General features: G+C 38.1%; 1 protein-coding gene across 2 annotated transcripts in view; it reads left to right on the forward strand.

The window, feature by feature from the left end:
* ANKFN1 (ankyrin repeat and fibronectin type III domain containing 1) overlaps positions 1-18,522 on the forward strand; it is a 354,475-nt gene that overhangs the window by 203,184 nt on the left and 132,769 nt on the right. For both annotated transcript variants that reach the window (XM_030827987.1, XM_030827986.1), the window contains exons 7-8: positions 13,198-13,392; positions 15,143-15,256. In XM_030827987.1, coding sequence (XP_030683847.1) covers positions 13,198-13,392; positions 15,143-15,256 — 309 coding nt within the window. The remainder of the gene's footprint in view (positions 1-13,197; positions 13,393-15,142; positions 15,257-18,522) is intronic.

An 18,522-nucleotide genomic window follows, 5' to 3' on the forward strand; every position in this document is an offset into this window, starting at 1 on the left:
CTTAGCTACATTCTCCTTCTCTCTAGTCCCTCTCCTCTCCCTCTGCATTTCTTGGTGAATGCCTCCCTCTCACTTTCTCTCAGATGGTGCCTGTGGAACTAGAAAGTGTCACTCAGAATTTGTCGTGTCCAGTTACTTCATAAAATGCAATTATAGAATTGCTGTCATTTGAGTATGGTGCAGACACCAGTGTTACAATTTTGGCAGTCTTGTCAGGATGCACCACTCATTTCTGCAGTAGTATGGGGTTCGTGTTTGTGCTGGGACTGGTCAGGCCATGTCTAAGAGGTGTGACTATAAACTAATGAGGCTGGTTTTATGTAAACAAACACACTAGAAAGTCTACAATCCAAGCGAATGTTATCCTTCCACATGGTCCTCCTGGGAGACCCCACACTTGCTCCAACAGTGCTGCCATTGCTCTGAACACTTTGGAATTGTCCTCAGAGTCAGTTTATGAGAAAATCTGACTAGTTGCTGAGAGTCACACCTGATTTTTGTTCCAAAACAGCATTGCCTAGCGTCATCACCCTCTGTGTTCGCCAGACTTTGCTTCAAATTATTTAGAGAGATTTCCTGAAATCAAATCCACCCTCAAAGGACAAAGATTTGCAGCCAATAAGAATATGTAAAGAATAAGCCTTAGGTCTCTATAATAAGCACTCAATATTTTTTTCTGCTTCACTAAAATCGGGGTTTAGATCTTCACCCTAAGTTACAAATCTGTTCCTCAAAACTCATCTTATACTACGCACTGCTCACACACACCATCCTCCATTCTGTTCCTGTAACGTGCCAGGCTATCTTACCATAGGGCCTTTGTACTGGCTATTCCATCTACTTGGAATGCTTGGATGCTTTTAATCTTGTTCATTACATGGTCAAATCATTCTTAACATTCACATTTCGGCTTAAATGTGACATCTTCAAGAGAGGCTTTCACCGAGTCCAAAGTCTAAAATGACATTTTCTCATCACATCACTCTCTTGTCATTTTGTGCATAGCACTTATGATTTTTCTCAATGTTTTTATTTGCTTATTTTCATCTCCTCTGCAACAGAACATAAATTCCAAAGGACAGCACCTCTCTCATTTATTACTGAATCCCCAGTAAACAGTAGACACTCAGTTGAATTTAATTGAATCAATCCCAAGCCTATTTCTTTTGAGGGGTGTGAATATATTATCCCTTATGAAAAGAATGATTTTACTTAGTATCGGGCTCATTGATTTTTTTATGTTTTCAAATAATTATTTAAACACCAGGTGGCCAAAGCCTAAGTTGGTGTCACCTGTTCTTTGAGTTGATAGTTGCATTTTTCTGGTTTTTTGCTTTAAAATATTTAATTGACAAGATTGTATATATTCAAGGTATATAATGTGACTACTTGATATACATATGTTGTATAAAGATTATCATAATCAAATTAATTCACAGATCCATCACCACCCATGCTGTACATTAGATCCCCAGATCTTGTTCATCCTCTAATTGAAAATTTGTACCCTTTGATCAATATCTCCCTATTTTCCCCACCCCTAGCCTATAGCAACCACTATTCTACTCTCTGTTTCTATGTGTTTGACTTTTTAATTTCCAGATTTAAGTGAGATCATCCATTTTGTCTTTCCATGTCTGCCTTTTTTTACTTAGAATAATGTCCTCCAGGTTCATTCATGTTGTTTTATAGCCATCTTTTTTTTCTTTTTAAAAAATTTTTAAATATACATGCAACATAGAATATCTTCTCCTTGTCAGAAATGAAAAGATTATAGATAACGTTAAAAGGTATCTTTGATAGCCCACCCAACTCATCCCCACATGCACACACAATCTAGGTTCCCATCCCCCAAAACCCAAAATATATCCATTGTTATCAGTTTAGAGGGTATGCAGACTTTTCCCCATGAGTTTTAACATAAACACAACAATAGAATTGTTTAGGGTGCAGTTTTTAAATTAAACCCTTAGAAAAGGCTAAAAATTAAATTTCTGGAGTCAGAGTTCTGGCTTCCAATCCCACATCTTTTTGTAGCTGTGGGAAAATTCCTTACCCTCTCTGTGGCCCCATTTCTTCATTTGTAAAATGGATATAATAATTGTACCTAACTTGTATTATTATATATTGCTATGTAATAATTACCCCCAAACAGCAACTAAAAATAGTAAATGTTTGTCTCATGTGAGTCTGAGATCTGGGAATGGCTTTAGCTGGATGGTTATGGCTCAGTCACAATCTCATGTGACCCCATGAGATTGCTGTCACTTTAAGGCTTGATTGAGCTAGAGGACCCACTTCCGAGCTTACTCATAGTGGGTACTGGCATGCGCCCCACATTTCTTGCTATATGGGTCTCTCCATATGGCTATTCTATGACATGGCAGTTGGCTTCCCCCAGAGAAAATGATCTGAGAAAGAGAGAAAGAGAGACCAGCCAAGGTGGAATTAACAGTGATGTGAATAACCTAATCTCAGAAGTGACCTAGTGTCATTTCTGCAGAATTCTGCCGATCTCACAGAACAACCCTGGTTGTTCAGTGTAGGAGAAAACTATACAAGGGTGTGAATACAAGCAGACATAGGTCACTGCAGGCCCTCCTGGAAGCTGGCTACCTTTTTACCCATATAAGATTATTGAGAATTAAGTGGAATAATACCATTAAAACATTTATCACATTACCTGGCCAATTGTAATTGATTTCTAAAAATTGTTAGCTAACATAACTCTCAAAAACAAAATAAAATGACCCAAGAGTTTCTGGTAAAGAATTTAAATATTTTACCCATTAGTTATACAGTTTGTATTCCAAAACACTTCCCAATAGAAGCACTTTTTAAAATATGTATAATTTTTATGTTCTAAAACTACACTGTCCAACACAGAATACACTAGCCACATATGACTATCAAACATTTGAAATATAGCTATTCCATTGACCAATGGAACAGAATAGAGAGCCCAGAAATGAAACCATGAATGGACGGTAAATTGATTTTCAACAAAGGTACCAAAAACATACAATGGAAAGAGAATAGTCTCTTCAATATATGGTGTTGGGAAAACTGGATATCCACATGCAGAAGAATGAAACTGGACCCTTATATCATACCATATACAAAAACCAACTCAAAATGGAGTAAAGACATAAACATAAAACCAGAAACTGTAAAACTACTAGAAGAAAATATAGGGGAGAAACTACATGACATTAGTCCAGGCAATGATTTTTTGCATATAAGCCCAAAAGCACAGATAGCAAAAGCAAAAGTAGGCAAATGGGATTAAAACAAACTAAGCTTTTTCACAGCAAAGGAAACAACAGTGTTAAGAGACAACCTGTGTATTGGAAGAAAATATTTGCAACCCATACATCCAGTAAGGGGTTAATGTCCAAAAAATGTAAGGCATTCAATTCAACAGGAAGAAAATAAATAAACCAATTTAAAAATAGGTGGCCAGGTGCAGTGGCTCATACCTGTACTCCTAGCACTTTGGGAGGCTGAGGCAGGAGGATCACGAGGTCAGGAGACCGAGACCATCCTGGCCAACATGGTGAAACAGTGTCGCTACTAAAAATACAAAAATTAGCTGGGCATGGTGGCAGGCGCCTGTAATCCCAGCTACTCGGGAGGCTGAGGCAGGAGAATCTCTTGAATATGGAGGCACATGTTGCAGTGGGCCGAGATCGCGCCACAGCACTCCAGCCTGGAGACAGAGCGAGACTCCATCTCAAAAATTAAAAAAAAATAAAAATAAGCAAGGAACCTGAATAGGGTTTCTTAAAAGAAGACATACAAATGACCAACAGATATATGGAAAAAAATGATCAGTACCTCTAATCTTCAGGAAAATGCAAATTAAGATCACAATGAGAAATGAGATATCATCTAACACCTGTCGGACTGGCTATTATCAAAAAGATGAAAGATAAGTGTCGGTGAGGATGTGGAGAAAAGGAAACGCTTGTACACTGTTAGTGGGGATGTAAATTAGCACAGCCATTACGAAAACTGAGTGGAGGTTCCTCAAAAAACTAAACATAGAATTACTATATGACCTAGTCATCCTACTTCTGGGTATTTACCCAAAAGATTTGAAATCAGTTTGTCAAAGAGATGTCTGCACTTCCATGTTCACTGCAGCACTATTCACAATAGCTAAGTTATGAAATTAACCTAAGTATCAATTAACAGATGAGTGGATTTTTAAAATGTTATATATTATATATATACAAAATTGAATACTATTCAGCCTTTAAAAAATAAGGAAATGTTGTCATTTGTGACAAAATTGATGGAACTGGAGAACGTTCTGCTAAATGAAACAAGCCATGCACAGAAAGACAAATATCTCATGTTCTCACTTATTTAGAGTCTTGTGGACTCTAAAACGATTGAACTCATAGAAGCAGAAAGTGGAATGGTGGTTACAGAGTCAGGGGGTTGGGGACAATGGGGAGATGATAGTCAAAGTGTACCAAATCCTAGTTAGACAGGAGAAACAATTGGTTTTATTAAATTTATTGCACTATGTCATGAATATAGTTAATAACAATGTATTGTACATTTCAAAATTGGTAAAAGAGTAAATTCCAAATGTTCTCACCACAAAAAAAGATATATATTTGAGGTGATGAATACATCTAGTTAGCTTGATTTAACTATTCCACATTGTATTCACAAATCGTAACATTACTTTGTATCCCATAAATACATATGGCATTATTATCAATTTATAAAAAAAAAATTTAGAAAAGAAATGTGTCTAGTGCAAATGAATGTGTTCTAAATGTAAAATTACATTGATTTCAAAGTCTTAGTACCAAAAATAACATAAAATATAAAATTAATAAATTTTATATTGATTACATGTTGAAATGGTAGCATTTTGGATATATCGAGTTAAGTAAAATATATTATTAAAATTAATTTCACCTATTTCTTTTTGCGTTTTTATTGTCATTCTAGGAAATTTTAAATGATGTGGCCCCCACTCTATGTCTATGAACAGCACTGAAAATAATATTGGCAGAAGACATGGTTATCTTGTTTCATTGCTTAAACCTCCTACGATGTCATGGGGCAATCTCCTTTGAATTTCCTAAATAATCCGCTCAAGTGCCTGGCATGTTGTGCTTTTAGAGAAGATGTCCATTTTCAAACCCTTTGAGTTTGATGAGTCCCAAAAATTCCTTTCTGTGTCACTTGCTCTGGCTTCTTAAGAAATCACCAGTTACAATCTAAGTTATATAAGGACTTTGTGAGTCAACATTCTGCTGGAAAGAGCCCCATGTCTGGGTGTAATAAGTTGTAGGAGAAGAAAGTTTCACAGTAATTAAAATGAAACATTTAATCTCCAGATCTCTAAAACCTTTTTGGAACCACATCTCAATGTCCTTGGGAAAATCTGAAAATGTAATAAGAGCTTGAGACCTAAGTGAAGCCAAAATGAGTCTTGCGTCCTGAATCTTAAGATGGGTAAATTGGAACTATGTTTTGTGTTTCTCTGGTATAAGAGTTTTTGAATTAAAAATATTTAATTTTTAGAATTCCCCTACATTACTTTGTCATTCCTACTTTAAAACAAGTCAGTGGTGAAGTTGTTAGAAGGTTGTCGCTTATAATCAGCAAAAATAAATTTTATTAACTGCCCAGAGTATATTCGTTACAACGCAATGGTCAAATCTAAGTGACCTTGTTTTCTGCCTTGAAATAACAGATAGGGTTGAAATTGATACCACTTACTAGTGTATATTTCTGAACAGTAGCTAGGATGGAAAAATTTTATTCGGGGCAAGAGGGGTTTTTGATGGAAGAACATGGAGTTATTTTATAAAACAAGTATTTTGATTTGTTTTGTGTGCTTCTAAAAATATAAGATCAATGGATGTAATAATAATAAGCAAACAATAATAAGCAAACCTCCACTAAGAGAGTCTTCTATGTAAAGATTATCATTAATTTGTTACAAGCTATAAGACAAGTGCTATTATAACGCCAGTTTTACAAATGAGAAACTTGGGCTCAATATAGCAGAGTAACTAGTTAGGATCACCCATATGTAAGGGCAGCACTTGATCTATAGGGCCCCAAAGCCCTTTTATCACATTGCTTGCAGTTTGGAAATACAATCACATGTGCATAACATTTCAGTCAATGGTAAGCTACGTATATGAAGGTGGTCCCATAAAATTATAAGGGAGCTAAAAAATTCCTATTGCCTAATGATGTTGTAGCTGTCATAACATCACAGTGCAATGCATGATTCACATGTTCATTGTGATTCTGGCTTAAACAAACCTACTGTGCTGCCAGTCATGTAAAAGTATGGCACATACAATTATGTACAGGACACACTACTTGATAATGACACTAAACTACAATGTTACTGTTTTATATATTTACTATATTTGTTATCATTATTTTAGAGTGCACTCCTTCTAATTATTTAAAAAAACGGTTAACTGTAAACCAGCCTCAGGTCCTTCAGGAGGTTCTCTAGAAGAAGGCATTTTTGCCATAAAAGATGACAGCTCTATGCGTGTTACTGCCCCTTAAGAACTTCCAGTGGGATAAGATGTTGGGGTGGAAGACCGTGATATTAATAATGTTGACCCTAGGCATAGGCGTAGGCTAGTGTGTGTGTTTGTGTCTTGATCTTTAACAAAAACAGTTTAAAATTGTTTTTTTAATTTTTAAAAAGCTTATAGGATCAGGATATAAAGAAAATATTTTTGTACAGCGGTACTGTTTGTTTGTGTTGTAAGTTGTTATTACAGAAGACCCAAAAAGTTTTAAAAAGTTTATAAAGCAAAGAGTTACAAAATGTGTGCCTCTAGGGAAAGCAGAAAAATTGTCAGAAGGAGCCAAGCGTAGCTCAAGAGAAGCTGTCCATCTATGCTAATCTATTATTGAAGAAAGGATTTTTCATACAGTTAGTGTAGCTTAATTGCATAGTGTTTATGAAGTCTACAGTATTTTCAGTAATGTCCTACGTCCTCACATTCACTCACCACTCACTCACTGACTCACCCAGAGCAACCTCTAGTCCCGTAAGCGCCATTCAGGGTAAATGCCCTGCATAGCTCTACCATGTTTTATCCTTTATGCCATATTTTTAGTATTTTTAGTGTACTTCTTTCTATATTGTGATAGATTTAGATTTACAAATACTATTGTGTTATAGCTGCCTATGGTAGTCAGTACAGCAAGATGCTGTACAGGTGTGTAGCCTAGGAGCAATAGGCTATACAATATAGTCTGGCTATGTGGTAGGCTATACCTGCTAGATCTGTGTAAGTACACTCTGTAATGTTTGCACAACAATGAAATTGCCTAACGATGCATTTCTCAGAACATACCCCTGTCAGTAAGTGAGACATGACTGTAATAGGAAAGCAGATTTCACTTCAGGGTAAGGAAACTTTAAAATTCGGAGTTGTATGAAAATGGACAAGGTCATCTCAGTAAACAGTGAGTTCCCCTCATGTAGGAAATTATACAGGACCAAGGGTACTAAAGGAGAGGTATCTGAGGTTAGTTGTAAGGTATCCTTCTAACTCTGAGATTAAATGATTGTCTTAGTGCCTCATTTTCTCATCATTAAAAAGGAGGAACATACCCATAATAACAGAAAAGCTGTTACTAAATTGAAAAATGGCACATCATTAGTAATAGACAAATGTGTCCGTCTTTTTCAAGCAAGCAAAATAAATTGTTCCCTAAAATCCTTAATTAAAAATTAAAATTAGTTTACACTTTACACTCATTGTATTTTCAAGCTTTAAGCAATTATCAACAAGGCCCAAATTTAGCAATTGCAGGCAAGGGCAAAATTAAGAAACTGTTTAAGTAGCAATCCATAGGTTAGATTCTAATGGTGAAGAAAATCGCTTCCGTCCCTGATCATTATTTATCTCGGGATTTAAACAGTAACTCTAATTGTATTCTTCGAACACAGAGTTCCTGCCCCGCCCCCCACCCCATCCCGTAGTTAATTAGCTGCGTAGGTCTTATAACAAATGCCCACTCAGAAGCACTGGGAGGTAGAAATGCTGCTGATAATTAAACACCACAATAGCACAGAGCCTGTTTCAGGAGCCACTGAGTGGTCTTGCTCCTGCTGGACTGCTTACCACACAGTCACAGACCCTCCATTGTGCTGGCATGGCTGCTCAGAGGGATAGCTGCTTGGCTGGAGAAGGAACCAACTGCAATGAGACAAAAGACCAAACCTTGCAAAGAGATCAGGCGTATGGCCTCCAGGGAAAAGTGTCCTGTGGGTGGAAGTGAAAGGGGAATGAATCCAAGAAAAAGAGAAGTGGATGGGCAGGAATGATAAAACAGACATAGCCTATTTTCTAAATCAAACCAACCAGCCAAACTGAGTTCACCAATTTCATACCAAATAGATAACAATCAGGAAATCGTAATATATAAATAATAGGTTGATTTGTATTCTATTTGGTTTAGAGAAAATCCACTCAGTTCTTTAAGGTTTAGATGAAGATCATGAATAAGTCATCCCATCTCCCTGGGTCTCAATTTCTTCATCTTTAAAATAAGGAAGTTGAAAATAGCCCCATTCTGCCATCATCAAATCCAGAGGCTAGTAGTTACACTTCTGTAACACCAGATGTTAGTGACAATGAGCCTGATCATTATAGATATTCTGACATCACTGACTCTGATCCAGAGAATGAAACTTTTGATGAAGATCAGCATACACAAATTACAAAAGTCTGAATTTTTTTTTATTAACGGGTATAAAACACCATGAAAACAAACTTGAATAAACTGAAAATGGACTTTTTTTTTTTTTTTTTTTTTGAGATGGAGTCTCGCTCTGTCTCCCAGTCTGGAGTGCAGTGGCGCGATCTTGGCTCACTGCAACCTCCACCTCCCAGGTTCAAGCAATTCTCCTGCCTCAGCGTCCCATGTAGCTGGGACTATAGGTGCCGGCCACCATGCAAGGCTAATTCTTGTATTTTTAGTAGAGATGGGGTTTCACCATATTGGTCAGGCTGGTCTCAAACTCCCAACCTCAGGTGATCCGCCTGCCTCAGCCTCCCAAAGTGCTGGGATTACAGGTGGGAGCCACCGCGCCCGGCTGAAAATGGACCTTTTTTTTTTAATGGCAGTAGGACATTGTGTCAGATTACCAGTTATAGGAACAATTCTCTTTTCCTGACCAATCTTGTTTTACCCTATACATCCACAGGGTTTTGACACTTGCTGTCCAGTTGAAAAAAGTTGTGTAGCTGTGTCATGTATATACCTTGTTGTGTCAAAAGGACATTTAAAATTCAATTAGGATTAATAAAGATGGCACTTTCCCATTTTATTCCAGTTTTATAAAAAGTGGAGACAGACTGATGTGTATATGTAGGAAGTTTTTCCTTTTGCGTTCTGTCGCCAACTGAAGTGGCTAAAGAGCTTTGTGATATACCGTTTCACATCCTGCCCCTTTGCACTTGTGGCAACAGATAAGTTTGCAGTTGGCTAAGAGAAGTTTCCAAAGGGTTTTGCTACATTCTAATGCATGTATTCGGGTTAGGGGAATGGAGGGAATGCTCAGAAAGGAAATACATTTATGCTAGACTCTGGACCATACACCATCTCCAGCTATTTACACAGACCTTTCTTTAGCATGCTACAGTTATTAATCTGGACATCCGAGGAATTGGCCACTGTCACTGCTTGTTGTTTGCACTTGTTTTTTTAAAGCACATTGGTGCAAGAAAAGGCAGCTAAAGGAAGTGAATCTGTATTGGGGTACAGGAATGAACCTTCTGCAACATCTTAAGATCCACAAATGAAGGGATATAAAAATAATGTCATAGATAAGAAGCACAGCAACAATGACTTGACCATATAAATGTGGAGGCTATCAACAAAGAATGGGCTTGAAACATTATAAAAACTGACAATGATTTATTAAATATGATTTCTCAATTGTAAAAAAAAAAAAAATGCCCCCATTCCAGGGTGGCAAAAATAGAAATGGGATTCCCAGAACAATTTTCGAGCTTTCAAAAAGCCTAACTGTCACACCATTACTCAAGATAAACTACACAGTCTAATATAATTGCCATATTTACTTGCTTCTGCTTAAAATATATTAACCCAGTTTGTTAGGTTGATTATCTCATTCTGAACAGATGCTTCTATTGATGGTTATATAGGTCATTAATAATAGGGAGAAACATGATCACTTTATAAGTCAGCTGGTTTGGTAGACAAAAAAAATCTTTCAAAAGAGGGTGTTTTATTAAGCCACTAAAAAAATCCACTGGAAAAAATAAATAAAGATTTGCTTGCTGAAATGGTTGGAAACCAGCGGCTCAGTCAGTGCTTCTCTGACTTGTCCATGCAATTACTTTTAACAACAGATGCAAATGATAGTCTCAAGGGCACCTGTGGTCTTAACCTGGAAAAAAGGGATAGAGTTTTACAAAGTTTCCCTTTTTTCAAAATCTTTAATTTTTGAAAACACATTCCATTCTTCTCCATAATAGACCTATTTAATTTCTAAATAATATGCTTAATCAAAATCTGCATGTAAAATTTGATGCTCCAAGAAGACATATTCATTCATAGTGTTTTTAGAGATGATCATTGCACCCCCTACTTCACCCACCATCACCACCATATTACGTTAGAGTTTAGATATCCCAGTTTGAGGTGCACTGGGATCTAAATAATCTTGCAGAGCTCACCCAGCTATAAAATTCTGTCTTTAGTCTCTGAAGAGGCAAAATGCATTATCTTGAAGAGGTGGAATTCCTTTACCATTATAACTCAAATTGCCTCTAAAGCCTAGAAGGAAAGGGAAAATGCAGAAACAAAATGTGTGGTTCTAGGGAAAGCAGAAAAATTGTCAGAAGGAGCCAAGCATAGCTCAAGAGAAGCTGTCCATCTGAAATGCCACCTGGAATTCACACCAGTAATAACTGTTGTGGATATAAAAATTAATAGGGGGGATTTCATAGTATTAGAAAAATTTATTTTTATAAATCATGTGTCTATCACCCAAGTGTTGACGCATGCATGCAATTCAAACATCAGGCATACAATAAAAAGCTCACTGGATAACTTAACAAGGACAATTCCCCCATTTTCTCTATAATTTGGAGTGGAAGAAGGAGGGGGGAGTGGGTAGAGAGTGCAGTTACTGGGTCAATTAATCAACCTGAAAACTGTGACACAAACTCTGACGCCTAACCTATGTCTAAAAATACACAAATGTATACGAATTTGTTTTAAACTGTCAATGCCTATATTTAGGACCTTCCCAGCAAGGCTATAATGAGACTGTGTTTGAGGGCTTCAGTCATAGCAGACTCTACCATTAATCTGAAGTTAGTTAAATTAACAGCATTTAGTACTGACTTGTCAATCTCACTGCTCCAGGAAATTGCACCTTGAGGCTACTAATATTGCCAATTTTTCCACTGGAGTGTGCGCCCGTGTGTGTGTATGTGTATTTTTTTTCTCCAGAACCTCTGCGTTCATACCCCATCATTGCTTCCCTACGTCCACAGCACTTATATTATCATTTATTCTGGCCTCCTTTAGCCTTCCCCAGGGATTCTGCATAGTGTAGCTGCTCAGTGAAAGAGTTTTTTAGCTTTATATTTATTTGTTTATTTTTCTGTCATGGCTCATGACTGAGGCTTTTAAAAAAAAGTGTGACAGTATTTAGAGTACATGATTGACTGCTACAGCAACATTCATTAACCATGACAAATCTGCAGCAAAACACAGTCCTGAGTGTTCTAAACAGCAACTTTAAAAAGAACGAAAAAAGAAAGAAAAAGAAAAAAGACTCAACTAATTTTTTCATTGACCTCATCTGTAAATAAATTTAGACTGATGGTGCACAGAGGCAATAATAAATTAGTATTCATTTCCTGTAATTAATGCAAACATGCCTATGAACACAGAGAATATGAATATATAACCACCTAATTTCCATTTCAAAATACACCCAACAAATTTTCACTTGAGTTATCTTCACAATATTTTACCCCTTAATTAGAAGAATGAAATTGTTGGATTTCTTTCCCACCCACCAGGGAGAAATATATTGTTTTGGTCACAGGGAGTGTCAAACACATTTCAGCAACAGATCTGCAGGACTTTATTCTGGTTTACTTGACTGTTCTGTGATCCCCTACCATATTCCCATGCTGAGGCTATCTTTTATCACTTAACCAGGGGGGGCTCTGAAGTGACCAAGTGACCATCATGACAGGCCCTCATATGCATAACAGCCATGAGGAGATCATAAGAGGCAGCCTCACTGCTCAGCACAAGAAAGGGAAACGTATGTTCCTTCCCATTCATTGACATGAACACAAGAGCAGGATGGCTAAACAATCTGATGTAAATCAAATGAAGACTATCACATATTGGGTAAAATAGAAATAGCAAGCCCTACAACCTCTCTCAGCAAGAGGGGCTTATATAACTTTTCCTCTTGAGCATTGATATCTCTGGAGATCATTCCTACCATTATATCACAATCAAAGATCAATTTCTGATCACATTCAAGTCAGCCAGTCATCAGAACTCACTAGCACAACTGTGGCAGCAGTAGTGGAACTCTTCGTAAGCAATAAATACATTGATTAATAATAATAAAATTATGCCTCTAAGATATACATACAAAAATGTCTATAAGCTGGGAAGAATGTGTTAAAGGCAGAAAATCTGAATCAGGTTCTACCAAAAACAAAACCAAACTTCATCAGAATGCAACTTGCCTCACGGATAACTTTTCCTAGGGTCTTCCTGGCCATACGGAGTTTTGCCCCTACATGTTTGTCCTTCTAGAGGTCATGGCAACAAATGTGTACTCTCTGGATGAGAAGTGGTCCTCTTGGGTACTTGATGGTGGAATTCTAATTAGCTGAGTTAAGCAGCTAATTGAGGCGTGTGTTACAGCAGGGCTGGAGAGCAATGGGAATATATTAATGTGATGAATTTACCACTTAATCTGATTGTGAGTGTCACTAATTAGACCTTATCATAATAAGATACTTGATAACAAACACAGATCCCACTTTTCCCAGTCATTTCTTTTTTTTTTTTTTTTTTTGTCAAATCATAGTAGACTCTGGGATATATCCTTCCAATGAAGCAGCATTTCCCCAGAAAGAAAGAGAAGTAATCCCATTTATTTCCCTTTAGTTGTCAGCCTGGAAAGCCGAGCAATGCACCTCAACACACTGGTCCAGGAAGCCCAGGAGAGGGTCAGTGAACTGTCTGCCCAGGTGGAGAATGAAGGATTCACTCTGGACAACACAGAGAAAGAGAAACAGCTGAAAGCTTGGGAGTGGAGGTATCGGCTCTACAGACGCATGAAAACAGGCTTTGAGCATGCCAGTGAGTATAAGCAGAAAACGTCTACATTTCACTAGACTGAGCTTCAGTTTGAGACAGCCAGGTCTTCTTTTACGGATTTTTTTTTTCAGCTCTGCAGGGTCATGGATGGCCGTTGTCAGCCTGTGTGGAGCAAGGGCGCTGAGAGGCTGTCAAAGGGTCTTTTGTCTTGCTTGAGTTTCTGGCTCCTGATGGGTGCTCTGACCACAGCCATGAGGCTTCATGCCTCTGGCCTCTCTCCACCATGTCACACTCATCTAGCACTTTCCACCCGCTATGCCCTAATGCCTAATGATCTGGATGGTCTGATGCCCTAGATGGCTATATTTTGGGATAGGGAGGTGGAAAAATATTTGTTTGCCTGTTTGTCCAGTTTCTGCTTCAAGCTCAAGTTTAAGTTGTTTTCAACTCTCTACTGCATTTTTTATATAGAGCTATAAACTGAACTTCAGTTAACACAGGCAACCGAAAAGAACAATCAACTCAAGAATTATGCTTTTGTCTGCACTTCCATTTTCTTTACCAATTCTTTTTGTTAGTTTAAGAAAAGCCTTCTTTTTGGATAATACTCATTAGCACTGGAAAGTAATGCTGAGTGTAGCTCCTGATATGAAAACAAAATATAAAATTCAAACACTTGTGAAATATTAAACTCTCATTCTAGAAGGAGATCTTATCTAAACAACAACAAAAAAATTAGGCTGGAAATTTTAAATACAAGGGAAAGTTCATTAGTTTGAAAGGTCTCTGCCTCTGCTGCAGGAAACTTAGTTGTGATGTAGACAAAGACCAAAGACAGTGATGATGTTTTCTTAAGTACACTAAGTACCAAATCTAGGCCTAATCCTTTCTCTTGGAGCAAATAACTTAGCAACATTAATGAAAGTTTGCTTTCAACGTCAACATTCTCCAGCCAGGCTGGTGCATGGGTTTGTTTAAAGAGATTCAGCACTTGCTTTAATAAATGCATTTGCTATTGTGCCTCATTTAGGACAGATTAATGCTAGAAACAGACATATTTTCAGACTTGATGCCAATTTTTGTAATTTGCTAAATTATAAAACACCTTCTACGTGTTAAAGCAATACCAAAAGCCATCAGGAGTCCTTTAAAACCTGAGGTCAGTGGACACGACATCCAGCCATAAATTTTTTTCTCAGAAAATACTGCTCATTTGTAATAGGAGAAAGCCTGAGAGCAAGGTGAGTTAGAATTCTGTCAATACTGGAAAGAGCCCAGAAGTAGGCAACTGAAGCCAGGGGCTTTCATCCTGGCTGTTTGTCTTCACTCTGTTCTTCAACAAGGAATTTGGCCACTTGGGGCTGCAGTTTCCTCATACCAAAAGTGAGTGTGCTATTACTTGCCTTTTCTACCTAGCAGGGCTGCAAAAAGGCTCCAGTGAAACAATGTACTTTATAAAACGTAAGGGTGTCCACCGACAATATAGGATCCTGCTATCACTTCCCGCCCTTCTCTTCATTGATCCAGCCCTATCTCCTATCGTGTTTGCAGGAAGGCTTAACTGGTATTATTTACCTTTTCAGAAAATGTTCTAATGCTCAAATAAGACCCCAATGGCAACAAATAAAAGCCATTGAGACGTCTAATGAAAATGTTCAAAAGCAAAAGCTATTAGGCTCTACAAACAAGTGTTTCCATAGTGTTTATTTCAGGGTATGCTTTGAAGAGGTAGGAACGCTGTTTGAAAAGGATTTGCTACGTTAAGATCCTTGTGTTTTTCCTTCTGTCCCAGGAGCCCCTGAGATGCCAACCAATGTCTGCCTCATGGTAACCAGCAGCACATCACTCACTGTCAGCTTCCAAGAGCCTCTTAGCGTCAATGCAGCTGTAGTAACCAGGTATAAAGGTACTGGACCCAAGACATTTTTTCATCACTCCTTCTTAAAAAAGCATCTGCTGTTTGAGAATCAATTGTGCATTTTGTGTGTTTGTTTTTCCTACTGATAGGAATGTTTTTATCCCATTGGCTTTTGGAGTTGAAATATTTCCATAGGCGCTCATGTAAAGGAACAATCAAGTGACTGAGAATGTCACAGAAAGGAAGAACCACAAGACCAGGCTGTCATTTCAAGTCCCTCAATTAGTGTTTCATTCATCTTTGCAGAGGACTTGCTCTATGCATAGCATAGGCCTGGGGACAGGTCTGAGTAGGAAACACTGAAGAATCAGACTTGATCCAAGGATCTGAGGGGTTGTGATATGGAATATACCAAGTAGGGGTTAAAAAAAACAATAACTAAAGCCAGGTAACAGGGTTGAGGTTTTTCAAAAATATAGATAAAGTACATTGGAGGTCAGGAAAGAGCAAAGGGAAGATAAAATGGTGGGATCGGTGAGGGTTCCCTAGGGTAGAGGTGGCATTCAGGCCTGGCTATGAAGGATAAATAGGCTTTGGACTGGAAGATATTGGGGGGAAAGTAAATTCCAAATGGAAAGGACAGTGAACACAGGTATAAAACCAAGAACATACCTTGGTATAGCAAACTAAGGGAACAAGTAGAGGGAATAGAAAATAGCATGGCTCCGAATGAGCATAGGGTCATGAGAAGGTATAGTAGGATGTTAAGATTAAAGAATGAAACTATGATCAACAGATAAGGACAGAATGAGGCTTGAAATTAAGGCTAGGGAGTTTAGACTTCATGTGATGAATTCAGCAGAGCCATTGAATAAGGTGGGGACAGGATCAGAGGTAGACTTTTGAAAGATTGGAGTGGTAATACTGTGTATGAGTTATTGAGAGAAATAGAGATTTAGAATAAAGAAATGAATTATGAACCTATTCAAGAAGGAGGTCATGATAGCCTGACCTGGCTACAATGGCAGCATTGGGAAAAGAAAGGGAAAGCCCAGAGGAAAAAGGTACTGCAGAGGTACTGTGATGACAACAGCTAATGCTTACATAGCACCTACTATGCACCAGGCACCATTTAAAGCCGTTTAAAGTTTTAACTCTATTTAATCCTCACAATGATCTCATGAGACAGGTATTGTTATGATTCCAACTTTGCAGATGGAAAAACAGAGACAATGAGAAGTTAAGGAATTTGCCTAAATGCTTACAACAGAGACAGAATCGTCACGTTATGCTGACTCTTGAATACGAGGAACAAAAAAGGAAAGCTATTTTCTGGATTCGTAAGGACATATGGAATTACACTGAACAGCCCTAAAAGCTGATAAAGCTCTCCACACATATACCAAGGTTCCAGGCTACAGTGTGGACTTCCTTTGCATTCAGGTCACTATGGCTCTCTCTGCCCACAAACATGTTCAAGTAGTGCACATGCCTTCCTTTCTCATTCTCAGGCCTGTCCCTCCGGGGAACTTCATATGTCTCTGCAAACTTTACTCTGCCCACACCCTGCAGCTTTCTCGGGTACTTAGAATTTTCCAGATAACGCCACTGTGTTTGTAATACCTTAGATAAGACAGCATTGAATTGATTATCCCTGGATTTTCTGTATCAGTCTAAGAGAAGGCAGCCTTAGGGTACTAAGGATAGCAGATAAATGAAACCACCCAGGATGGCCCCCCACAGCCATCCTTTGAAACAACTCTGATACCTTCTCTTGGTTGTCTCATCTGCCAAGACTGAAATTCAGGGCAAGCGTTTGTGGGCAATGTTGCAATGTTAGATATGGACATTTTCTTTTCTTTCTGCCTCTCTCCAGCTCAGGATTTCAATGAAGAGTTTCATCAGTGCTGCCCACCTTGACATTTCCTTCTTACTTTGATGAGTGAGCTATCAGGAACCAACCAGTCCAGACTGTCAGCAATTTAATACTTGCCCATAATGCCGGCAAATTCTATCCGCATTCACATATTAACACTTCTCATCTCAGGAGACTTGCATTTGGGTGAGGTTGAAATGAAAGGTCACAAGTGGGTTCTGTTAGAGACTGGAGGGGATTAATTAAACATTATAAATAGAATTGTCTGTTGCATTATGGAGTAGGTTTCCTTGTGTTAATTTATAAGGTCATAAATTGAGTCCTTAACCTGACCGTTCTCAAGGGTTATTTAAAACAGCTGGCAGCCTACTGTATCCACAGGAACAGCAGTGCAGTTTTTAATTCAGGGTTTGAAGTAATTATTTAATTATGAAAATATTAGCGTAATTATTTTGTTTGCAAAAAAGAAAGAAAGAAAGAAAAGAAAAAGAAGAAACAATTGAGAAATCTACAGAATGAAATGGCAATTATCTAATTGGTTAGAGGGAAAGCTTACCCCTGCAGTATTTAGGGTTTGGCAAAAACATCTCAGACTATTCTCCAGAATTTCTGGGTTCAGCAAAACCTCAAGCCTATTTTGACAACTCAATGTTTTCCTCCTTCATGCTTAAGCTAGGGTGTATTTGAAAGGAAATCTAAATCCTTCTGTTTCTCATTTGTTTACACTCAACCCATCAACATATTGTTTTATAAGAGTTTGTTGATATGTAGACATCTTTTTAAAAGCATCCCTTTTTAAGTTTTCTTCACACCATGGGGGCATGCACCAGGCCAACTGCCATCACAAGTTGGAGATTAAAGGCATCAATTTCCACATCAAACCTAGGAAACAGTTTTCAGTGAGACCCACATGATTTTTTCTGAATTTCCCCCTGAATGCAGTATAATGGGGCTAGGAGAGCTACTCTTTGTTTCTCGGTGTTTTCTCTGGATTCAAAGGAGGCTTGCATCTTTTGGTCTCATCTCACCCATTTTTATGGCTGACAGAGGAAAACCTACAGTTATTTCAGATGCTTTGATGCTTTGGACAATTGCCAGAAGTTTGTTCCACATTTTCTCCTTACTGCCTTGGGTCACCTGCCTGAACCTCTCATTTGCAGATTATGTCATTTCTCCGCAGGCCTGAGACAGAAAACATTTGCAAAAGTGATTTTACTGCTCCTTGCAGGGTTGGGGGATGGTTAGGAAGGCATCCTGAAAGAGGTGCAGTACAATACCTCTATTCCATCCACAAGATGAAACATTTTCGAGTTTTTTTTTTTTTTTTTCTTAATTGGGCCTTGAAGTGGCCACACCTTGGGGTTTGCTAATTACAATATGCTGCAGTAGTTGCTGCATTGCCTGAGGGCAGTACCCGGGTTCTGAGTGGTATCCTTGC

The sequence above is a fragment of the Nomascus leucogenys genome, chromosome 14 (genome assembly GCF_006542625.1).
Source record: "Nomascus leucogenys isolate Asia chromosome 14, Asia_NLE_v1, whole genome shotgun sequence".
Taxonomy (NCBI): domain Eukaryota; kingdom Metazoa; phylum Chordata; class Mammalia; order Primates; family Hylobatidae; genus Nomascus; species Nomascus leucogenys.